At 36.5% G+C, this 23,233-nt stretch overlaps 1 protein-coding gene across 4 annotated transcripts in view; it reads right to left on the reverse strand.

The window, feature by feature from the left end:
• The window catches only part of LOC107553087 (shootin-1), a 35,642-nt gene that overhangs the window by 9,192 nt on the left and 3,217 nt on the right, over positions 1-23,233 (reverse strand). For 2 of the 4 annotated variants that reach the window (XM_016235217.1, XM_016235207.1), the window contains exons 3-16: positions 22,726-22,786; positions 19,355-19,449; positions 12,589-12,751; positions 11,730-11,827; positions 11,306-11,387; positions 10,209-10,303; positions 9,889-10,035; positions 8,817-8,970; positions 6,913-7,030; positions 6,665-6,750; positions 5,329-5,435; positions 4,670-4,714; positions 4,350-4,476; positions 4,110-4,256 (exon numbers count right to left, since the gene is read on the reverse strand). In XM_016235217.1, coding sequence (XP_016090703.1) covers positions 4,123-4,256; positions 4,350-4,476; positions 4,670-4,714; positions 5,329-5,435; positions 6,665-6,750; positions 6,913-7,030; positions 8,817-8,970; positions 9,889-10,035; positions 10,209-10,303; positions 11,306-11,387; positions 11,730-11,827; positions 12,589-12,751; positions 19,355-19,449; positions 22,726-22,786 — 1,512 coding nt within the window. In that variant the 3' untranslated portion in view covers positions 4,110-4,122. Of the gene's footprint in view, positions 1-323; positions 350-3,837; positions 3,944-4,109; positions 4,257-4,349; positions 4,477-4,669; positions 4,715-5,328; positions 5,436-6,664; positions 6,751-6,912; positions 7,031-8,816; positions 8,971-9,888; positions 10,036-10,208; positions 10,304-11,305; positions 11,388-11,729; positions 11,828-12,588; positions 12,752-19,354; positions 19,450-22,725; positions 22,787-23,233 lie in introns of those variants that run through there. The other 2 variants (XM_016235226.1, XM_016235199.1) reach the window with 2 other exon arrangements.

Consider the following 23,233-nt stretch of genomic DNA (forward strand, 5'->3'; position numbering starts at 1 on the left):
CCATTCACACAACACAATGACAGGCCACACTAACACGTTTTTAAAACACTTCTCAAACACAGCCTTGAATCGACGTGTACAGTGTGTGTTATTCTCTGTTGCAGGCCACGGTCAGGTACGGAACAGAGTAGAAAAGAGGAAAGAGAAAGAGAGTGAGAGGGAATAAAGTTTCATCTTGTGTCCGGGAAGATTTAACCCCATGAAGAGCTCTAAGCCACGTTGGAAATTGTGCCCAAGTGTGTGAAAGCAGTGGAAAGGAGTCACTGAGCCTCAGCACAGACACACACATCTCCTGTTTCACAGCACAAAAACATCACCGCAGCTGCAGCTCACTGGAGGAAATGAAATCCTGTTGAGTAACGAGGCATGACAAACGTCACACCATTGTGTAAATCTGATCTAGTGTGCGATTTGGACAATAAAATGCTTCTCTGTGGACTGGATGGGTAAGATACAAATTTGAAGGATCAGATTTACAGTGGACAATGTGAAACGTAGAAGATGTTTACCCAAAATGCCAATGAGCAAACACCTCATCACTGACCAAGTCAAAAGCCGATGCTTTAAACCCATCCCGAATAATTTTCCAGCCTTGTAGACTATCAAAAAGACCTTCACATCAAGGTCTAAAAAACCTTATGTATTTTAAATGTTTTTATTTATTTAATTATTTTAAAGCATACTCACACTACCATCCAAAATTTGGGGGCATTACGATTTTTTTTATAAATTAATATATCTATTCAGCAAGGCTCCATTAAATAAGTTTCCACAAAAACATTAAGCAGCACCAAATCAACATATTGGCATGATTTCTGAAGGATCATATGACACTAAAGACTGAAGTAATGATGCTGATTCAGCTTTGCCACATTTTAAAATATATTCAAATAGAAAACTGTTATTTAAACAGTAAACTGTAATGTTTCACAATATTACTTTTTAAACTATTTTTTTATTTAAAAAAATGCAGCCTTGGTGAGCATTAAAGATGTCTTTCAAAAAACAAAAAATCTTACCTTGTATAATTCTACAAAATTTTGAAGGGCATTAAAACATCATTATCAGGTATTTTTTTTATAGTAGATTGCATGTTATTTGAAAAAAAAAAAAATTTGTAATCACGATTTGACTATGAACATTTTGAACTCTGCATTTCAAATTGAAAAAAAAAATAAAATTAGTAATCACGATTTGACTATATGAACATTTTGAACTCTGCATTTCAAATTGAAGGAAAAAAAAAAAAAAGTCATGCACCTTTAAAAAAAACTGCTCCTTCCGTTGACGCTTCAACTTTGCTGGAAGTTAATATGACAAAAGCAGGTATGTGCTCAGCTCCAGAATATGGGTTCAGAAAACTATTCTGCTGAAATAATAACACCTCATGAAAGTCTGACTTCCTTTAATGAAGCATTCAGAGAGTCACAAAGATCAGCCGCCTCTCACAATATCTCCTCAGGGAGACATAAATGAAATCTCCTCAGGCCCGTGACTATACATGCTTTCAAAATGCTTCACTTAAGCCACCCATTTAAACTAAACTGCTTTATATATTCTATTCAGTAGCATGCTATTGTCATGTTGGCATGTCAACAATTCGAAAAAGGATAACACATTTCATTACAGCTCAGTCAATAAATGTATAAATAGCATCAATTCATTGTCTGTTATTTAAAAAAATTGTCTCAGGAATAATAGTCTTGTGTGATTGACGACCTGAAATTGCCTCTCTTCTATACTGTTGTTGAAAATGCCAATTCTTTGAAAGACCAGTGCTGAACCTGAAAAAAATATCCAGGTTCATGAAACAGTAAAAAGATTGTTAAAGTGGGATAAGTTCACACCAGTGCCTTGTATTTACCGAGTGGGACATTACAAGGTTAATACTAGTCTAGCCAAAGCCATTTGAAAACACACTAGGTTGGCACATGTTCAAGGCTAGTCACCAACGCCCCTCCAGAAACGCCTCTCACACAGACAAAGCATGTGTCAATAACTTTGTTCAATGAGGATGGTCCAGCCAAAGTATAAGACTGTGGGACGGAGGGGATTTCGTTTCACTACTATTAAACCCTCACAGACATTCAAAGTCCCTCAAAGTGAAGAAAAAACAAAAACATTATACCACTTATAGACGTTTAAATGTTCTTAAGTTAATACAACGTGACTAAGTTATTTTTTAGGGGTTGCTCTTTCACAGCTCGAAAGACTTCATGGATTTCTGAGTACTTTTCAAGTATCAACTTTTTATTTTTCTAAAACACTCAAATTGTTGACATGCTGTAATAGCATAAAGCTATAAAATGAAGGTAGACTGAGTTTAGATCATTTGGTTTGTGAAGAATATTGGAGTTATCCTGAAATCTCAGACTTTATCCCAAAGTGTGCTCAAATTAGCTATAAATACATTGTTGAGATCACTATAATATCTGAGATTTCTTTCTATTACTTCTTTCATACTGACAGTTTCTTGTATAGGTGGTACGTACACTACCGTTTAAAAGTTTGGGGTCAACAAGATTTGTTGAAAAACTGCTCATGAGGCTACATTTATTAGATAAAACAAAAAAAATCAGTAAAACAGTAATATTGTGGAATATAATTACAATTTCAAATAACTGTTTTCTATTTTAATACATTTAAATATATAATTTATTCCTGTGATGGCAAAGCTTCAGAAAGCATTCTTATATGCTAATTTGGTGCTCAAGAAACATTTTTTTTTATTATTATCAAAGATTCTATTTTTGCGGAAACCAAAATTTTTTTGATGAATAGAAATTGAATTCAAAACAACATTTAATTGAATTATACAATGTAAAAGTCTTTACTGTCGCTTTGATTAATTGAATGAATCCTTGCTAAATAAAAATATAAATTTCTTAACAAAAAAAAAGTTTATGCTAAAACACTGATTCATACATTATATAAAACATATATTGTTATGGATATGGAAACTGAGTACAGACACACTTTGAACCAAACAAAAAGGAAAAATTAAACAATTGGGCATAAATGGGTTGATAAAATAAAATAAAATAAAATAAAATAAAATAAACGGGGAAGCGGTGGCCACCATCCCACGGAGAAGTGGCTCAGACGCTCCCGAGCTCCACGAAGCGACAGACCTCGTCTGGAAACCCTGGAGTGCAGGGTAGGAGACCGCAGGCGGTCCAACAGCGTCCTAGACGGCGGCCTTACCCTGCACTCCACCCGCTACCGGCACGAAGACTCCTGCTCCACCTGCTCCTCTTCCTCAGAGTCCGAGGAGGAAGGCTTCTTTCTGGGCCAGCGCATCACTCTGCCACCGCAGCTGACGGGCGAAGAGAGAGCAGCAGAAGGACAGACAGAGGACGAGGACAAGAGCCGAAGAGGAAGCTTCAGGAGAAGAAGGACACAGAGTCTCAGTAGAAAAGACAAGGACAAGAACTGCATACTGTCCTGAGACCAAGACGTGTGTGTTAAAAACTGAAGAACGCACTCAAGACTCTCTGAACCAGCAAGCTGCTCAGTCCAGATCAAAGTCGATGAGGGACATTTTTTTTTATTATTATCAAAGATTCTATTTTTGCGGAAACCAAAATTTTTTTGATGAATAGAAATTGAATTCAAAACAACATTTAATTGAATTATACAATGTAAAAGTCTTTACTGTCACTTTGATTAATTGAATGAATCCTTGCTAAATAAAAATATAAATTTCTTAACAAAAAAAAAAGTTTATGCTAAAACACTGATTCATACATTATATAAAACATATATTGTTATGGATATGGAAACTGAGTACAGACACACTTTGAACCAAACAAAAAGGAAAAATTAAACAATTGGGCATAAATGGGTTGATAAAATAAAATAAAATAAAATAAAATAAACGAGAGCATATAAAAAAACCACACATCTGCTTGGCACTGTCACAAGTCACATTATGGCTGAACGTCTGCAAATATTACATGTAAAAAAACAAACAAACAGTAATTAACTCAGTGCATTTAGATTTTGTAGTCACATGTGTTTGGTTAGTTTGGATGAACTTCGCTGGTGCAGGAAGAAATGTTCTGTGTGTGTGTAACTTTACGGCTCTACATAAAAGAGCAGATACTCACAATCTATGAGCTCCTATGAAGGCTTGAGTTGATCAGTGCATACTGTGGTTGTTGTGTGTTGCAGCGTGTCCTGGTCCCTTGTGTTCTGGCCTGGCTCTGGCTGGGTTTGCTTAATCTGGGGAAGATCCAGAACAGTACTGGAATTCGCTGGAGGGGGAAGGGTTGAAAAAGTTAAACAGATGATCTGGCTCAAGAGACAGAGTGTGTGACAGAGTGCGTGCGTGTGTGTGTTTGACTGACTATTATTCTTTTCAGCCTTCAGCGCATCCCTCCTTCTATGCAGGGCTTTCTCCAGCTCAGACTTCGGTGATGGCGACGGAGGGCGTGTCCCAGGCAAGGAGGAGGGGCCGGGACGCTTGACTGAGTTCTAAACAGAAAGATTCCATTACTATTCCAACAGCTAGTTTTAAACACATTTGAATTATATTGCAATATGTTTGTTATATTATTTTATATTAAAAACATATATACGTACATATAAAAACATACATTTTAAGTGATAATATTAATAATTAATAATCAATTATAAATAAAATAAAAATAAATGAAGCACTACTAACCAGGATTCCCTGAAGTTCCTGTATGGCAAGATGTGTCCCTTCTTTCTGCAGGAAAACCCATCAGAGAAACAATTAAGCAGACTATGTAAGTGAGTGTTATTGCTGTATATTTAAAATGTTAATTTAGTGTGAATAATAATTTTAAAAATCTCTTATCCTCACCAAGGCTTTTAATATTGTGAAATATGATTACAATTTAAAATAACCGTTTTCTATTTTAATATATTTTAAATGTAATTCATTCCTGTGATTGCAAAGCTGAATTTTCAGCATCATTACTCCAGTCTTCAGTGTCACACGATCCTTCAGAAATCATTCTAATATGCTTATTTGGTGCTCATGAAACACTTCTTATTATTTTCAATGTTGAAAACAGTTGTGCTGCTTAATATTTTTGTGGAAATCACTCTACTTTTTAACAAGATTCTTCAAAAGAATAGCATTTATTTAAAATAGAAATCTTTTGTGACAAATATTTACTGTCCCTTTTGATCGACTGAATGCGTGCTTCCTTGCTAAATAAAAGTACTTATTTCTGATTATATTTGATCGGCTAATAGTATACGTAATTTCATTTAATGACACTGATTCACTGAGTAAAAGAAAGTTTAAAGTAGTGAGTGTTTTTGTGTTGGTATGAGTTTGTAAGAAATGTGTACCGGTCCTGGTCTGGCTCTGTTGGTTCTCTGGGAAACACGTCGGAGTTGAACTCCTTTTTTGATTCGCTGCATCATTTCATCCACAGCTTGATGTCTGATGTCCTTTTCTGTCAGTCAGACACACACACACACACAGACAGAGACAAATGGGATTTCTATTAAAACACATTTAAACAGATCAACACAGATATAGATAAACACATCTGCTGCTTTTCATTAGCAGTAATTTCAGACACAGAATAATATCAGACATACTGACACCACTAAACAGAACTGCAAAGGTTTCTATTTGCGCTGGCATGCACAAATATCATAAAAAAGAAAGTTTATCTATGATGTTTATCTTTGTTAAGTGGCCTTGGCAAACACTTTTAGTTATCCTGTCATTAACTGTAACAAAAAATGTGAATATTATCTGCTTACCAGTCTGATGTTTTTCTGACATGATAAAAGTCTCTCTAAACATTCTCTTTTGCAAAGGCTCTAAATTGGCATTGCGTTTCAGAGCTAGAGTATAGTCCAATAACAACTTTCTACTCATATGAGATCATAAAAATGTTGTTCAATATTAACAAGAACACTTGAAAAAAAACTAAAATTATTTGAGAAAGTATCTCAGCTTTGGCCCGCACTTATACTTATTAGAGGAAGTGAAAGAATTTTAGTCAATCCATTCAAAGATCACCATTCCCTGTAAATATTCAAACCCAGTGAAAAAGCAAATCAAGCACTAGTGATAAAAGGAAGGCTAAAGTTCACTGGTCAAATTCTATAAACCTGAACATCATGCCAATAACTGAAAAATTGTCAATATTGTCAATTTTTTTAATCATAAATGGATAATGACTTATCCAAACTCTGTACAAAAGTGTTTGTCCTTCAGCAAAATGCTGCAAGTCTTCCTTCTTTTCCCCCACCTTGTTTTTTAATACAAGGCTGAAAGAAATGGCTAAGGACAAACTTGAACTTGACCCAAGTCTTTCATTTTTACCCACTGCTATGACGAAAAACAGAAGTTTACTTTGTGTGAAAGTGTACATTAATTACATCTGACTGTATGCACTGCAGATTTTTAATTGACACTTAACACTGCTCAAAAAGGTCAACATAACGGTCTGAAATCTTTCATGTGGCTCGACAGCGAACACAACTGCAGGCCAGCTCTGCTTAAGAAACGAAACAACGAAAAAAAAAAAACTTGAACCATAAGCAATCACTGATTACTGTGCTTTTAAATTATCAATCTATGTAATCTTTGCATCTATGAATTATTATAAAGCAAAACTGAGCAGGTTTACAGATTGGAAATGAACTTCGATGGGCCTTCGCTCTTTACCTGGGGTTTTCTCAGAGGAGTCCTTCTCCACTAATGCAATTTCAGTGCTCACATCTTTTTTCTTACGAAGTATAGACAGTAATGAGCTAAAAGATAGAGACAAAAGAAAAATTGAGAATTGACAAGAAAGATGTCACTGAAACTTCCCAATGAGCAAACAGCCATTGACCGAATTTTCCATCAGATCTATTTTATTTTTAAGTTGTATTTCCTCATTTTGATGGCTTTCGTCACAAACAGACACTCACCTGAGTGGGTTGCTTGAGGGGGCAGGAAGTGGAGGTGGGGGCGGGGGTGGAGGAGGGGGTCCTGGGGCAGCTGGTGGTGGATTAGAGACCTGCTGGAGCTTCTTTTTCAGTTCCTCCACTACAAAACACACAGAGATACAAACACTGGGTTATTTTATAGTGTTGTTCAAACGTTTGGGTCAGTAAGATTTAAGTAATTCAATTAATACTTTTATTTAGCAAAGATGCATTAAAATTAAATTACATTTACAATGTGACAAAACTTTTCTATTTCAAATAAAATACTGTTCTTTTAAAATTTATATTAATTAAAGAATCCTGAAAAAAAATGTATCATGGTTTCCACTAGATATTAAGACGAACAAATGATTTCTGCATTGATTAGAGCAAGATAAGATTTCTTGAATACCAAATCAGCATATTAGATGATTCGAGGATCATGTGACATTGAAGACTGCAGTAATGGCTGCTATAAATTCAGCTTTGCATCACCGGAATAAATTACATTTTAAAACAGTTTGTGATGAGTGAGGCAGGGCCGAGAGCCGTGGGAACGGAGCAAGGCCGGTGGAGTTAAAGATAATGAGTGACACCTGCACCGCTCACCGGTCTCGAGTCCCACGGAGGACCTCCGGAAGGATAAATAGAGGAGTAACGACAGTGAAGGACAAGAGAGGACCAGGCCTGGGGCAAGTTCAAGCTCAAACCAGTGCGCAACGTTTTGCTACGGTTTCCAGTTTGAACTAAATGTTTCCTGAAAACGGTGTGCAACGGGGTTTGAGATACGTTTTCTCTTGTTTGGTGGGTGTCAAAAATGTCAGCCCAATCAGCAGCAACATGTATATAAACCACGCGGTATTAAAGAGACCGCTGGCACAATGTAATTAACGTCAAAATAAATTCACAAGAGCAAGTATATTGTTTGCACATGTTTATTTACATTAAAGGCAAAATAACTGAAATAATAAGAGCACAAGTATAGATCTGGAACTTCTTTAAGTCTGTCTAAATATCATTTAGTAATTGCAATGTCTTCTGGTCCATATCCTTTCCTTAGGAAAGTGTGCTAGACACTGATTAATAATGTAACATAAAAATACTATACATATTTTGCTATTGTATTGTGGAGTTGACACTTTCATAAACTTCTATATTCCTCTGATTATATAATGGTAAATATTACAATAACATAGCACAACACAACAACAGTGATCAGCAATAATGATAAGCCTAATACTCACAATAAAAATAATAAGGCCATATAGATCGTAACACAGTCTCAGAGGTAAGAAGTGGATTATCCTTCACCTGAAAAATTTGTCTTTTCATCCTGAAATGCGAGGCAAATGTTGGATCACAATAATTAAGAACCGGAGTTTCCACAAATCCCTTCATTTGATTGGGATGTTCTCTTTTATTCTGGAGGGCAAGGGCAGTGACTGTAACATCGAGCGTATTTTGCAGTATTAAACACGTATTTATACCGATTTCATCAGGCTCCGAAAATTCTTCAAAAAGAACACAAAGAATGGCCTTCTCAGCTGCCATAGTTGCAACTCTTGCGACATCAGAACAGAACGCACCACCGTTTCCGTTTAAAAAACATTTTGCACCGTTTTGTCGGGGCTGAACGCAGCCCTGGATTTTATGTTGTTTTGTGAGGGACTGCCGCTTTTACTTTCGTTTTGTGCTTGTTTATTTGTTTATTAAAGTTTTATAATTAAATGTTCGCCGGTTCCCACCTCCTTCTTCCCGATGTACGAACGATGTTACGCAGTTATTTTAAATTGCAATAATATTTCACAATACTACTGTTTTTACTGTATTTCTGATCAAATAAATGCAGCTGTGGTGAGCATAAGAGACTTCTAAAAACTGACAACAAAAAAAACTTTAAAAACTACCTGTGAATCTGAGGTCTTTGGCCTCGGTTTCAGCGTTCGTGTGTTTGTGCTGCCACTCTTTTCTCTCCTCCTCCAGCAGTTCAGTCTGTCTCTGTAATGCTGTTAGCTGCTTCTTTAATTCACTGCTGTGTATCTGCTCTTCAAGATCCTTCACCTGAAGTCCACCAACATACACAGCATAACAATCAAAGACAAAAACACGGGGTGTAAAAATGGAATGTGATCTTTGAACTTTAAGGTATACTTCACTTATAAAATGAAACTCTGTCATCAAATGAAATGGTGAACAGGTCTCCTTTACCACTTTCACTATACAGAAAATAGCTGCTGGGACACTGGACCAGTGCGTTTTACTGTCATTGAGATACTATAATAATAATAGTTTGTATTAATATATTTTCTGTTTTTATTTCAATTTTGGATGAAGTTTTGATAATATTGTTGTGCATTTTTATTTTCTATATAGGTTTTATTATTATTATTTAGTTTAGTTTGCCTTAGCAAACTAAGTTTTTTTTATATATTTAATATTATTTCAGTTAAAGTTTATTTTATTTCAAGTAACAGATTTTTTCTGTTGTAGTTTCAGTTAACTATAAGAACCCTGCACTTTACATGCTAAATATCTCCTTGTGAGAAAGTCTCGCCTTTTCATTGGAATGACATAAGGGTGACAAAATTATGACTTTTTTGGGTGAACCATCCCTTTAAGGCAGTACAACATAGTGACTGTGCTTCCATCCCTCACAGCCTCATTATTGGTCTTGACAAATTAAATATGTCACACACTCTGACTAAAATCTATAGTGATGACAGACAAATACCACAAAGTGAGTCAAGTTGCATTTCCCTTGATCCTTTAATGATTGCTTAATTGCAGAATACTGCTCCGTTTTTCTCCTTTTAGAAAGGCAAGTAATGAACTGCATGGGTGTGTGTTTTGGTGTGACACTGGGAGGTTGGCATGGTTGATTTGATTGGTTTTTCTGTTATTATTTTAATGACATTTGGTCGGCAGGACACTGTGACCTAAAGGACAGTGTGGGGATTAATGTGTGTCTGTGTGTGTTACCTGCTGTTGATGCTCCAGTTTCTGTGTCTCTAAAGTGTGAGTCAGTGTGTTGATCTCTGCCAGAGCTTTCTGCAGAGCTTCTGTTGGAGACACACTCTGGATCAACATCTGGCTTTGTCTTTTCAGCTTCTTCTGCTCTACTAGCACCTTCATTCACCCACAGAGAGAGACAGAGAGATAAACACACATTCACAAATTCACACCATTTAACATAATCCAGGAATTCATAAATATTCATAAATATTTGAATACATTTATTGTATTATACATTATACATTTCAATAAAATAATTTTGAAATCAAATCAAACTGAGCTTTCACCTCATGTGCAAACTTCTCTGCTTCAGAACGCAGGTCCCTCTCAAGCTTTAGATCCTCCCGCAAGGCCTCAAACTCATCTAGAGCATACTGAGAAACTACACACATTTACAGGAAAGCCTTTGAGCCCCGATGTCCATGGCAAACAATTCAAACTCACAATATTGTATATTGTATCATTTAAATTCCTATTGAACTTCTGATATATGACATCCACTACAGGGCAATTTAAATCAGCATGGTCTAGTTAAGTCAAGTTACTTTTACTTCTATAGTGCTTTATACAATACAGAATTGAATCAAAGCAGCTTCACAGTGATAAACAAGAAAATAGCAGAATCAATTATGGAAACTCAACCATGGAGACAGTTTAGATTTTGCTGTAAAGCAGAAGACAATAGTGTCTGGTGATGCAAAACTATACAATTATTATTATTTTTTTTTTTACAAAAAGTTTTTTTCATAAATAGAAATTTCAAAAGAACAATATTTGTTTCAAATAGAAATCTTTTGTAACATTATAAATGTCTTTACTTTGACTTTTGATCAATTTAATTCATTCTTGCTGAATAAAAGTAGTAACTTCTTTCAAAAAACATAATACCTCCAAACTTTTGAATGGCAACATAAATTCAAACTAGTGAAGCACCAAGAACCTCTAGAATATTTACTATTATCTTCTATTGTAGGCAACAGATGTGCAACTCTCTCAAATACATCATACTGTATTAACAAAAGAAATATAATTCTTAATTTAAAGTGAAAAGATTATGACATTATGATTTTTTTAATTCAATTTAATTCATGCATCAAATTATTAAACAACTCAAAACACACACACACAAAACAACAGAAAAAGTATCCGTGGAAAATGATGCATTCTGATTTTTGTGATATTTCCATGATCTGTTTGAGTCTATAATCAAGCTAAAGTAGTCAGAAATCACTCAGATCTGCCTAAAAATACTGTATGACTTATTGTTATTGTAATAATTATAGAAGAAACACAGTATAGGCTTTGAATGAAGCAATGAAGATGTAGCAGAGTGTGAGTACAGCAGTTAGGATGGGATACAGTAGAGAACAGGAGCACAACTGACCTCTGTTGTATTTTCCCAAGAGCTTCTTTTGTTGGAATGTTTCAGCTATTAAAACAGTATTATCATGTTTCTCTTTCAGGAGCTTCGGAAGAAAGGGAGAGCGAGGGCTTCATTTATTTGGGCATTAAACTGGTTCATCTGAAACACTGCACAACATGACACAAAGACAGACCCCTCTTTTCTGTTTGGTTGACATTATTCTGAGTGAAAGCCACTGTGAAACATGGCAATGGTTAACATTAAAGACATTAAGGAGGTGGATCAAAACATTTATTGTTCTGTCATGATTTTTACTTTTCATTAAAAAATATATTTTAGAGTGTATATTGTAGATCTTTTTAAAATGATGCACGGTAGATATTTCTTAAAGATGAGTAGTAAGTTAATGCAGTAAAACCTAAGATTAAATGCCTTTCTCACATACTTCCCGTCTAGTTTGGCAGAGCTGCTCTCTTGTCATCTCCAGATCGATCGTAATCTGCTTCTTCTCAGCCAGGATCACCTCTAGTTTATCCCTCAGCTCTACCACAAATAAACAAGAAAAGCATTAATAAAAAATAAAAAAAAAACTGCAGTACAAAACAGCCTGAATTCTCAAGTGTCTCGTAACCAAACATCATGAATTGAGAACCGCATCGGAGGGCAAAATGACTTAGTCTGTTTCTCACAAAAAGCATGTGTTGTATGAACTAATGTTTTTTTTTAATGTCCTTTTCAGTGTTCGAAAAAAGCCTGTGGTCACTTTCAACTGTTGCTTCAATATAAGGATCTTTAAAAAAAATTGCATTCAATATTTAAAACACATAAATAAATAAAACATTTAATATAACACTGAAAAACAAAAGCCTGTTACTTTGAACTGTTGTTGTATGTGTAAAGTGTAAACGTTTTAAATTTGATATCTAAAACAAACAAAAATACATAAATTAAATTTTCTGTATTTTCTGAATTCAAATATTAATTATCTAATAGCCTCAGAAACTACACACTTAAATGGCAAAGGTGTCTAATTTCTGAACTACTAGATAATGACTGCTTTCACACAAGTTTGTCAGCCATTGTTTGACTAAACAGGTAGTCAAGCCTCAATTTCATGCCAGAGCCTATGTTGTTATGACAGGCCCAGTCAATCCACTTGAACAAAAAAAACTTGCAATTCTTTCGCTGCCTGTGCCATAGAAATGATACACTTCACCTTTAAAATTAATCTGTAGATGCAAAAAGTATAAAGTGATAAAAATATTTTATTAAGCAATACATTGTGGGACAGTGCACTGACCCACCTGCAATCACAATCTGACAGTGGGAGGAGCTACAGACACCTGACTCCTCCTCCTGTGGATCTTCATCATCATCATCCAGACTGATCTCAGCGACGACATCGGCACCAAGGTGGGACATATAGAGCATACTCTTCCTCTTCAGAGAACGGTTCTGTCTGTTCAACTGAGAGAAAGATATACATCTGTGTTTTTGAAAGACACTTTTATCCAAAGCGGCTTAGAGTGCATTTATTGTATACATTTGAACTCATGATCTGAGTGCTGCTAGCATCACACACCAATTGAGCCAAACTATCAAGACATGAATTTTCTTGGTCTCTGTGAAGAGAATGAAAATCCAGTGTCTATAGACAATACAAAACAAGTTAATCTAGTGAGGCCAATGTAGTCAAATTTCTAGGAATAATCAGAGATCAAAATGACACCGGTAACGCCACAAATGATATAAAACCCAAGCCTGTGATTTTCTGCATTTGCCACAGAGCGAAAAGATATGAGAAATCAAATCAGCAGCATGTAGACAGACCAGCCCACTGGAACCCCAGCGGGCGCCCATGCAATTCCCCTCAATCACAGTCAAACACACACAGCACGAATACTCTGAAAAAGAGCAATAATCAAGGGCAAAATAACAGACATTTCATTACACGTATACAGGAGCAGCAGCAGCAGACACTCCTGTTTTCATAAATAATTACAGCATTTCTATCATGTGCGGCCACGGACCCCCTCCCTCGCCACATACACATACCTGCATCCGACAAATTGTACCTTTTTGAACATCCAATTAAAGTAATTTAAGACTGGTCATTCACACTTCAATTAGGGAGGCCACTTAATGGAAACTCAGAGAGCCAATGGGGGTGGAGGTATGTAAATTAGTCCCAGATGACATTCCGGTCAGAGAGAGAAAAAGAGTGGGAGGCAGGAATAAAAAAAAAAGCCCCCTCTTTAACGAGCCTTTATTAATGACATCCAAGTGAGGGGACACAGCACGTCAATCCATTTCCTGATGCCGTCCTTCCTGCTGAATGCATCTTTTAAAAACGCAATCAACAACACATAATATGGGGATAAACACGCAGACACACACGCATACACACTCGCTCTGCAATAATCATCTGGCATTGATGAGAGCGCAGCGGTGAAATTACACAGTGGCAGAAATCAGATGTGCGTCCCGAGGTGGCAAGGCCCCTCATCTCCTCTGATCACACATCAAAACAAAATGTCATGTGTTTGGATTGCACTTTGATTTGACTGCCACCACCCGTGAACCCTCATCCATTACTGCTTTTTAATTCAAAATGTTCCAGAGTTTAAGAAATTGATTATGATTTTTTTTCCTCTTCTTTTTTTTTGCCTGCCTCAGGGTCCCTTGGCAGACAAAATTACAGCCATCATACACAATAAATCATACCGAAATGTAGAGACTATTTGAGACAATTCGACTCGCCATCCTCCAATCACACCTACCAAAATTTTTGGACTAATTTAAATGTAAATTTGGCATGAGTCAATGCTGTAATTTTATCCTTCACACTTTCAAAAAAGAGGTGAGATTTATTTTTCATCCTGTGGGCTGAGATGCAAAACAAGTCAAAGTCTTCCACACTTGTTCTATAAATATTTGCAAGATTAGTTCACATAAATACAGTGACAAGGCAATATCAATATTTCATGTCTTGTTATTTAATTATTTACTGGGTAAGTAGCCAGAAAATAAGTGGAATAATGTATAGTCTGCTGCTCATTATGGCAAAATATACCTAAGAATGCACCGATATTACAGATATAATCACTATGATTACATTTAATAGTGTTATTAAATATTTAGGGTTTTAAAAGATTAATGTTAAGTTAAAATTAGATGACAAATGTAAAAACTGAGTAATAAGATTTTTTCATGATAAAATGAGCAATATCTTAAATATGTATTATAGCAATATATTTTAAATAACCAATTTCATCCAATACCAATATTTAAAAAAAAAAGTATATTATCAGATACGTGATATGGTAATATACTGTGCATTTCCTAATAGGAATTTCTCTCATTTTTGCGATAATGACCGGCTGACTTTATGTATTATATGAAACGTTTGAAGGCAAAATGTCCACAGAACTGTTTTCAACCTTGGTGATCTTGAGCACCACATCAGCATATTAGAATGATTTCTGAAGGATCATGTGACACTGAAGACTGGAATAAAAAAGACAATCAAAGGCCATCACAGGAATAAATTACATTTTAAAATATATTAAAATAGAAACGTTTTTTTTTTTAAATTGTAATAATACTTCGGCATTTTTGATCAAATAAATGCAGTCTTGGTGAGCATAGGAGACTTCTTTCAAAAACATTAAAATCAATGATTTTAATGCAAGAAATCTGGATTTGAGAGATCTAATGCAAAGTGTTTCCTAACCTTATAATAAAGACATGAGATATTTTAGATAAATCGACTATGTGTTGAAAGAGCAACTAGTGACAAACAAAACTGAATCCTCAAACAGTCATGTGTCCTGACAGATGGAAGATGAGCAAACCTGTGGAGGCCGAAACCTACAGGACTCTCCTGCTGTTAGTCACACAGACGTGAGGGGCTCGTTGCAGGGGTGTTCACAGAGCAGCCAGGACAAAGGCACCAGTTTTCATGCGCAATGGCCATCGGTGAACACAGAACAAGCTGAGCTGTGCATTTAAGGATGTCAGGATACCATTGATTGGTTAAATCGAGCTTTTATCCAACACATAATGCTGAGGCACAAAACGGCCCAGCTGCAGGTCTATTTCCTCCGTACAAATTAAATGCTCTATGGTCTTCCTCAACTGCAGCTCTCAGAAACATCTGCGATGGCTTCACATACTTCAAGGAATTTTTTTTTAGCTATACTTCAAGAGAAATCTATAGCAAGTGATTCTCAAGAAATGGCCGGACAGAAATCCTGTCATCCACGCTAAATAACCATAAGTCAGCAGGGTTTTGTCACCTCAGTCTATTTTCTCAAGTACAAAAAAAACAACAACAAATGTCAGTTTTCATTTGCACAGTGAAATGTCTTCTTTTTTTGGACACAGAACGACATCAAATGAAAGCTAGCCTGCTTCTAAAACGCAGGACAACAGTGTCCTTTTTCAATCTAAAGACTATTTTCTCCTGGTCTTTATCTCTTATCTGTGTCTTTATTCTTTTCACTGCTACTGTTCTCTCATTTCTCTCTCTGTGTGTGGTGATCAGCGCTCATCACCGACAGGCAGCAGAAGAAAGCTGATTCCTCCATCAGAGAGACGGCAATACAGCCGGTAATCGTTCCTGCTAATTTGCCTCACACCTGGGCTTTTAGAGATCCATTTACCTGCTGAGCGCTCAGTGTAGATGCCACTTCACTTTTCAGACCCGCCTGAGCCTGAACGGCAGAACTGAAACCCAACTAAACAATGTGCTGAGTTGGGACTGATGGCAAATTGAATACTTCTGTAATGAGTGAGTCCAGGGATGTGGGCTGGCTGTGGTCAACACCAAGATGCAGGTATACGGGAGGGAGACCGTCTTTAAGATTGACTCCAGCATGAACTGAATGGATTGACTGCCCATGTGGAGTACAATTCTGTGTACTTTGCTCAGGATGGAGGAGGAAATAAATGGATGTAAGGGTGGTTGGATAGAGGCATGATGGATCCCAATTTATTTACCATGAAAGCAGAAAGCGAAAACATGGGTGTATGATTCTGGAAATATTGTTTCTGAGAAGAGTAGAGCAGAATTGAATGAAACAGGAGAAAACTAAGGATATTAGAACATAAAGTAACAAGACCAAATTAAAAAGATAAAAAGATAATCAAGGGAAACAATCAAATCAAACAAAAAAAACAGAATGAAATGAATCAGAACAGAACAAAGGAGAATCAAATGAAACAAAAGAGAATCAAATGAAACAAAAGAGAACAAAATCAAATGAATCAGAACAGAGCAGAAGGAATCAAATAAAAAAAGAACGAAAGAGAATCACATGAAAAAGGGCACCAGAGAACTAAATTAAACAGAATCAAATCACAAAAAAAGAACAGAATCAAATAAATAAGTACAGAACACAACAGAGGTGAGCAGAGAAGACGAAAATCCAATTAATCAGGAGAATCAAATGAATAAGAACAGAATCAAACGAAATAGAACAAAAGATAACCACATCAAACAGAGCACAAGAGAATTAAATTAAACAGAATCAAACAAAAAAATAACCAATCAAATGAATCAGAACAAAACAGAGAACAGAACAAATTCTAGTTAAACAGAACATAATCAAATGACGCAGAACAGAATTAAATGAAACCGAACAGAATCAAATGAACCAGAACAGAATCGACTGAATCAAAACAGAACAGAGGAGAATCAAATGAAACAGAACATAACAGAATGAAATAAAACACAGAACAAAACAGAATCATACACATCAGAACAGATGAGAATCAAATGAAACAGAACAGAAGAAATTTAAATAAAACAGAATGAAATCAAATGAAAACAAACATAAATATAGCTGCAAGCAGCGATACGTGGCTGCAGCGCAGACCAGGAAGAGCAAAAACAGGAGAAACTGAATGAACATGAAAAACCACCTGTTCAAAATTATAGGTGAGATGAAATCAGGATGAACAGAAGTTCAAATGAAAATTAACAGCATGAATAAGAAATCAAAATGACACAACATTACACACAGATGCTGAAGTTCAGAAGTCCAACTGAGAATCAATTCAAAATAATGAATTTGTACATAAATGCACTGCGTGTTGTATTTAATACTTTCAGGTGAGATCATACTTGGAAAATCACAATGCTTGCAACAGAAGCAAAAACTGCATCAATTCTTGCCATAGTACCTTTGCGGTCTGACGTTCACAGACCAGGTCACAACATCATTCAATTACTCTGTCCAGAGCACTGAAACTTAGAACAGCTCTTTATCAGTTATCATGCTCTCCAGACGCCTTTTGAGCAAGTCGACTAGGGACATCTGGTGTATGAAGCAGCTGAAACTACAGTGGAAACTATAGTGGACACAACACATGCTAACACAACGCTAGCAAGGATTTGAACTGTGTTTTGGATAGTTGATGTCACTGTAGTCATACAAGTGTTCTGTAGTGGGACATGCTGTCCATCTAAAATTACTTGAAACATCTATGTAATTCTTATATAAATATAATACATTTAGTTTTATTTCATATTTTAAATTTAAAGATTAATATGGACAATGGAATATTTGTATCCATTGATCACAATGCCTACAACAGAAGCAACTTCTGCATCAATTCTTGCCACAGTAACTCTTGCGGTCTAGGCATGTGTTACACTGTGTTTCGAATCCACGACATGAAGCAATCGGGATCCGTGGTGTAACACATTGAGTTAGTCACCCATGCACATTCACCAGGATGCTGAGGAGAGGTTTCAGTGTGAGAATGAGCTCACAAAAAAAGTTCCTTAGCACAATAACCAGATTAGCAAAGCTATGGGCAGGCACATTAATGGAAAATGACAAATGAAATATTGTCAGAATCGGCATAACCCAGGGAATGAAGGGATATAAAACCAACAAAATTTGGACAGTGCTTTCAAAACTTAAGCATTTTTGCAAAAATCTTTATATCTCTGGAATGCTAGGTGGCGCTGTGTTCAAACTTCTCAGATAACTCCGGGACATCCTGTCAATGAAATATACCAATTTTTGTGCAGGTGTGTCAAATGGTTTAAAAGATATCGCAATTTATGACAAATTTCAAAATGGTGCGACAGAATGGTTCTTTTGATTTTCTGACTAACAGTTCATAAGTTATTAGCAAAAATAGCAATTTTTGTATCTCATGATTCATAGGTGGCACTGTTGTCATTTATGTAATTTGGCCCTCAGATCATGGTGTTGATGAAGCATACCAATTTTTGTTTCGATTGATCAAAGTTTGGCCAAGATACCGCCTCTGAACCAATTTCGGGTCGACCTTGTTAAGTTTACAACATCATAACTTTTTTTTCACCACTAGTTCATGAAATTCTGTTCAGTCATTTCAATGCGGCTCGGTCCAAAGATCATATCTGCCAATTTTCGTTAGAATTGGACAAATTTTGAAGAAGTAGTAGTGAAAAAATGAAATAATGCACTTTTCAAAATGGCCACTACTGTAATGGGTGGAGTCTAAATGTAAGCTATTGAATGTGATCAGAATGAAGAGAGTAATCAGCTGTACCAAGTTTCCTTTTTCTAGAGAGTTCAAAAGTTATAAATGTTTGAAAAGTGAATTTTTGAACTTGTGGTGGCACTATAGAGTTCTAGTCCTAGAGACCCCAAAGTTGGTCAGATTCATGACCATTACTACAAGCGTGCCAATTTTCATAATTTTCCTATGCTCCCTTCACAGGGCTGCCATTGACTCCTATTCGGGTAGAAAAATAATAATAAGAAAACATACAGATAAAATAGTGGCTACAGCCCCTTCGGGGTCTGGCCCCTAATTACAAACCCAATTCCAAAAAAGTTGGGACACTGTACAAATTGTGAGTAAAAAAAGGAATGGAATAATTTACAAATCTCATGAACTTATATTTTATTCACAATAGAATATAGATAGAACAGAATCAGAACAGAACAAAGGAGAATCAAATGAACCAGAGCACAACAGAATCAAATGAAACCGAACAGAAATAAGGGGATTCAAATGAAAACGAATAAAACAACAGCTAACCATAACTTTATTGTAAAACCTCACCTTTGAGGCCAAAGCTTCTACACTTTCTCTGCATGTCTTCTCGATCTCTAGATTCTCCTGAATGTTGTTCACCTCCTCGATCACCCTGTGTGACACTGAAGACAAGCAATATGTCAAATATTTTACACAAACACACTACAGTTGTCACTACAGGCAAGCACACAACTAATTTTCTGTCATGCACACACTGGAGCAGTCAACACAGTACATCATGACGTTCACAGACAAGGTTACAACATCATACAATTACTCTGTCCAGAGCACTGAAACTTAGAACAGCTCTTTATCAGTTTTCATGCTCTCCAGACACCTTTTGAGCAAGTCGACTAGGGACATCTGGTGTATGAAGCAGTGGAAACTATAGTGGACACAACACATGCTAACACAACGCTAGCAAGGATTTGAACTGTGTTTTGGATAGTTGATGTCACTGTAGTCATACAAGTGTTCTGTAGTGGGACATGCTGTCCATCTAAAATTACTTGAAACATCTTTGTAATTCTTATATAATTATAATACATTTTGTTTTATTTCATAATTGTAATTTAAAGATTAATATGGACATGGAATATTTGTATCCATTGATCTAGCACTCTGTTGGACCATTTAAGTGAACAGTTTTCCAACATCATCTGCATATTTGAACCATTTCAACACATATACACTACTTTTTTAAAGAAATTAATACTTTTGCTCAGAAGGAATGCGTTGATCAAAAGTGACAGTAAAGACATTTATAATGTTACAAAAGTTTTCTATTTCAAATAAATGTTTTTTGTTTTTTTTACTTTCTAATCATCAGAAAATCCTGAAAAAAAATGTATCAGGGTAATGTATTGGTATGGTAATGTAAAAATGTATCAGAATATTAAGCAGAAGAAGCAGCAGATGTTTCCTAAGCACCAATTCAGCATATTAGAATGATTTCTGAAGGATCATGGAGTAATGACTGCTGAATTTTAGCTTTGCCATCAAATAAATAAATTAAATTTTAATATATATCAAAACAGAAAATAGCTATTTTTACTGTATTTCGATCAAATAAATGCAGCCGTGAAGAGCAAAAGAGACTTCTTTCAAAAACATTAAAAACTGACCCCAAACTAAGCATATACACAAACATCTTGATGCTGAAAAAGGTTAATTTGTCCTCCTTTCAGATTTTCTTTTCCAATCAATAACCTCTCCAGCTTGGCCTTCACACAACTGTTGTCTATTCTATAGATCTGTTTGAATAAGTTCAGTGCTTCCCTTCATACTGATCCTATAAGGACGGGAGACTGAGATCAGGGCAGGCCCGTCAAGCCAAGGCTCATTGTTTGGGTTAATCAAATTATCTGCTGTGTTTCCTTGCATTCCTTGCAAATCCAAGAACCTTCAAAGATCCACAGTGTCTCTAAAGGGTCTCTCTTTGAGATATATTTATAAATGCTTAAGATTAATCTGTCATGCACAAAAAGATTCTCAAAACAAACTGATTTGAGACTAAACTTACAACATTCAAATTCAAAACGCAGTCAGTCTGATGACTTCCAAAGAGGCGGAAGATGGCGAGATGGAAGTGGCAGATGCTCTTAACGCCTGGAGCTCTTACCTTATTTGTGTCCGTAATCACCAGAGACTGGCCACGGACCAGCTCACAGCCTCTTAACTAATTACACATTGTGGTTGAGAGGCAAAAACAGGAATTAGCACCATCACGGTCAGCGGCTGCCTCCCAATGACACCTAATTAAAACTTGATGAACGCCCGTGTCTGCGATATCCAAGATCCCGCTGTAAGCCTTTCGCTGTCACTCATTAAACAGTATTTAGCTGCCAGTTGGTCCCCCTCCACCCCATCTTTCATCTCTCTCTCACTGGTAGTACTAGCACTAAGTGACAGGTTAATTGTAATAGCTGCTACACATAAACCGGGCTAAGTGTGAGGCAGTTGCGGAGCAGGAGGGGGACGAGGGGGGGGACTTCAGACGTCAGGCATGGCAGCTTTAATTGTAAGTTTTGGCCTCGCCATCAACATTACATCTTCAAATCTCTTTCTTCTCACGCCGTTCCTCCCCCCCCCCCCCCCCCCCCCCCCCCCCCCCCCCCCCTTCCCCCCCCCACACCCAGCTCTTCACGCACACGTCTTCTCAGAGACAGACAGTGATTACGTGCATGACGAGGCCGTGTATAATGCTATCGGGCCTGGGTGTTGGAGAAGTGAATTAAAGCCTCTGATGCTGTTTCTACAGCGCCAAGCTTGATGAGGGGGCAGATGCCTTTGTGGTCTTATCATTAGAACACAATGGTCATGTTGTCATCAACCTTGCCATCTCCAATTGAAAAGAAATGATTGTGTGTTGGGGGCTTTTTCCTCGCCCGTTCGCTCCCCAGCTTCCCCCCACCCAGCCAGCCTCCCCCTCGGTCGCTTTGCGCTGAATAGAAGCAATTTTCCAAGAGCTATGAAATCACGTAATAGCTCCTAATATGCAGCTGCTCTGCTAGAAGCTGCAGCCACTATTTAAGTGGAAGTCATACACAATACGTGTTTATGGCGGAGGAAGCATGAGCAAAGGCCAAGATTATTCACAAAAACATGCGCTCTTCTCTATCAAATAATGACCTATTTCGTGCATTAAAATGAGGATGTAATGGATTTTTCCTCCCTCCTCCCCAACACCACCGGCCATTTGTTGTGCTTTTTAAAATTTAGCCTTTTAATTCACATGTTTGAATTCCACGTTTCCCCGGTGAAGAAAAAGGTGACATTTGTATAGACGTGCAAGAGAGGTGAAGTGTGGCAATTTGGTGAGGGAAGGACTGCCGAAATACCCATTTGAGACTGAAACCTGTCGCTTTCCCCCTCACATCTGTGTGATTGATATCAACCCCAAACTTCAAACTATGAGAGCGAAAGCAGTAGATAGCTCCACTCATGTCTGCAAAAAGAACCTCTCAGATCTGAATTTGGTATCTAATGTATTCATCAAAACATCCTACCAAACATTACATACCCATTTGGGCACAGTGAATGTAAACTCAAATACATAGTTTGTTCACACACAAGGAATTTTAGCAGGATTTGGAGAACTACTCCAGTTGCTTTGATTTAGTGCAGTTTGAATAACATTAAAACATGTCTTGTTGGAAAATAGGGAAATGATGATTAGGAATAACTAGGTGTGTCTGTATGGAACGGTGTCATAGTTCTTGCAATATCCTTGGATCAAAGTCCAAAGGAGCAAAGCATATAGCCTGTATTTCCCACAGAAATAGAAGTGGAAGTATTCTTTATAAATCAATGAGATTTACAATACACTTTTGTTTTAATGTACTACACAGAAGGATGTCTGATTGACATTAAGTGAATCTAAGATCTTAAAAACCAACCTTGTTCAAATTCTTTCAGCTTCTGTAAGGCCTCATCTCTCTCCTCTTGCATTTTTTTACACTGAAACAAAATTAAATATGAATTAAAATGAAATAATTGTTCATAAAAATCGATCATATATATATATATATATATATATGGCTGGTTCAGTGGCACAGAGTAAAGTATGCACTGATAGAACAGTTTTTTTTATTTGAAACTTATTTAAATAATAATTTATTTGCATTTTAATTTTTTAAAAGCAAAACAATCCCAAAATATAATTGTAAAGGGATAGTTCACCCAAAAATAAACATTCTGTCATCATTTACTCACCTTCAAGAATGTATAACTATTTTCTATTTCATATATTTTCAAATGTAATTTATTCCTGTGATTGCAAAGCTGAATTTTCAGAAGCCACTATATTACTCTGGACTATAGTGTCACATTATCCTTCAGAAATCATTCAAATCTACTCCCCCCCCCACCCTCTCCACCTCTAGTTAACACACTTCTTCTACACCT

The sequence above is a fragment of the Sinocyclocheilus grahami genome, unplaced genomic scaffold, assembly GCF_001515645.1.
Source record: "Sinocyclocheilus grahami isolate Dianchi unplaced genomic scaffold, SAMN03320097.WGS_v1.1 scaffold18.1, whole genome shotgun sequence".
NCBI classification, from domain to species: domain Eukaryota; kingdom Metazoa; phylum Chordata; class Actinopteri; order Cypriniformes; family Cyprinidae; genus Sinocyclocheilus; species Sinocyclocheilus grahami.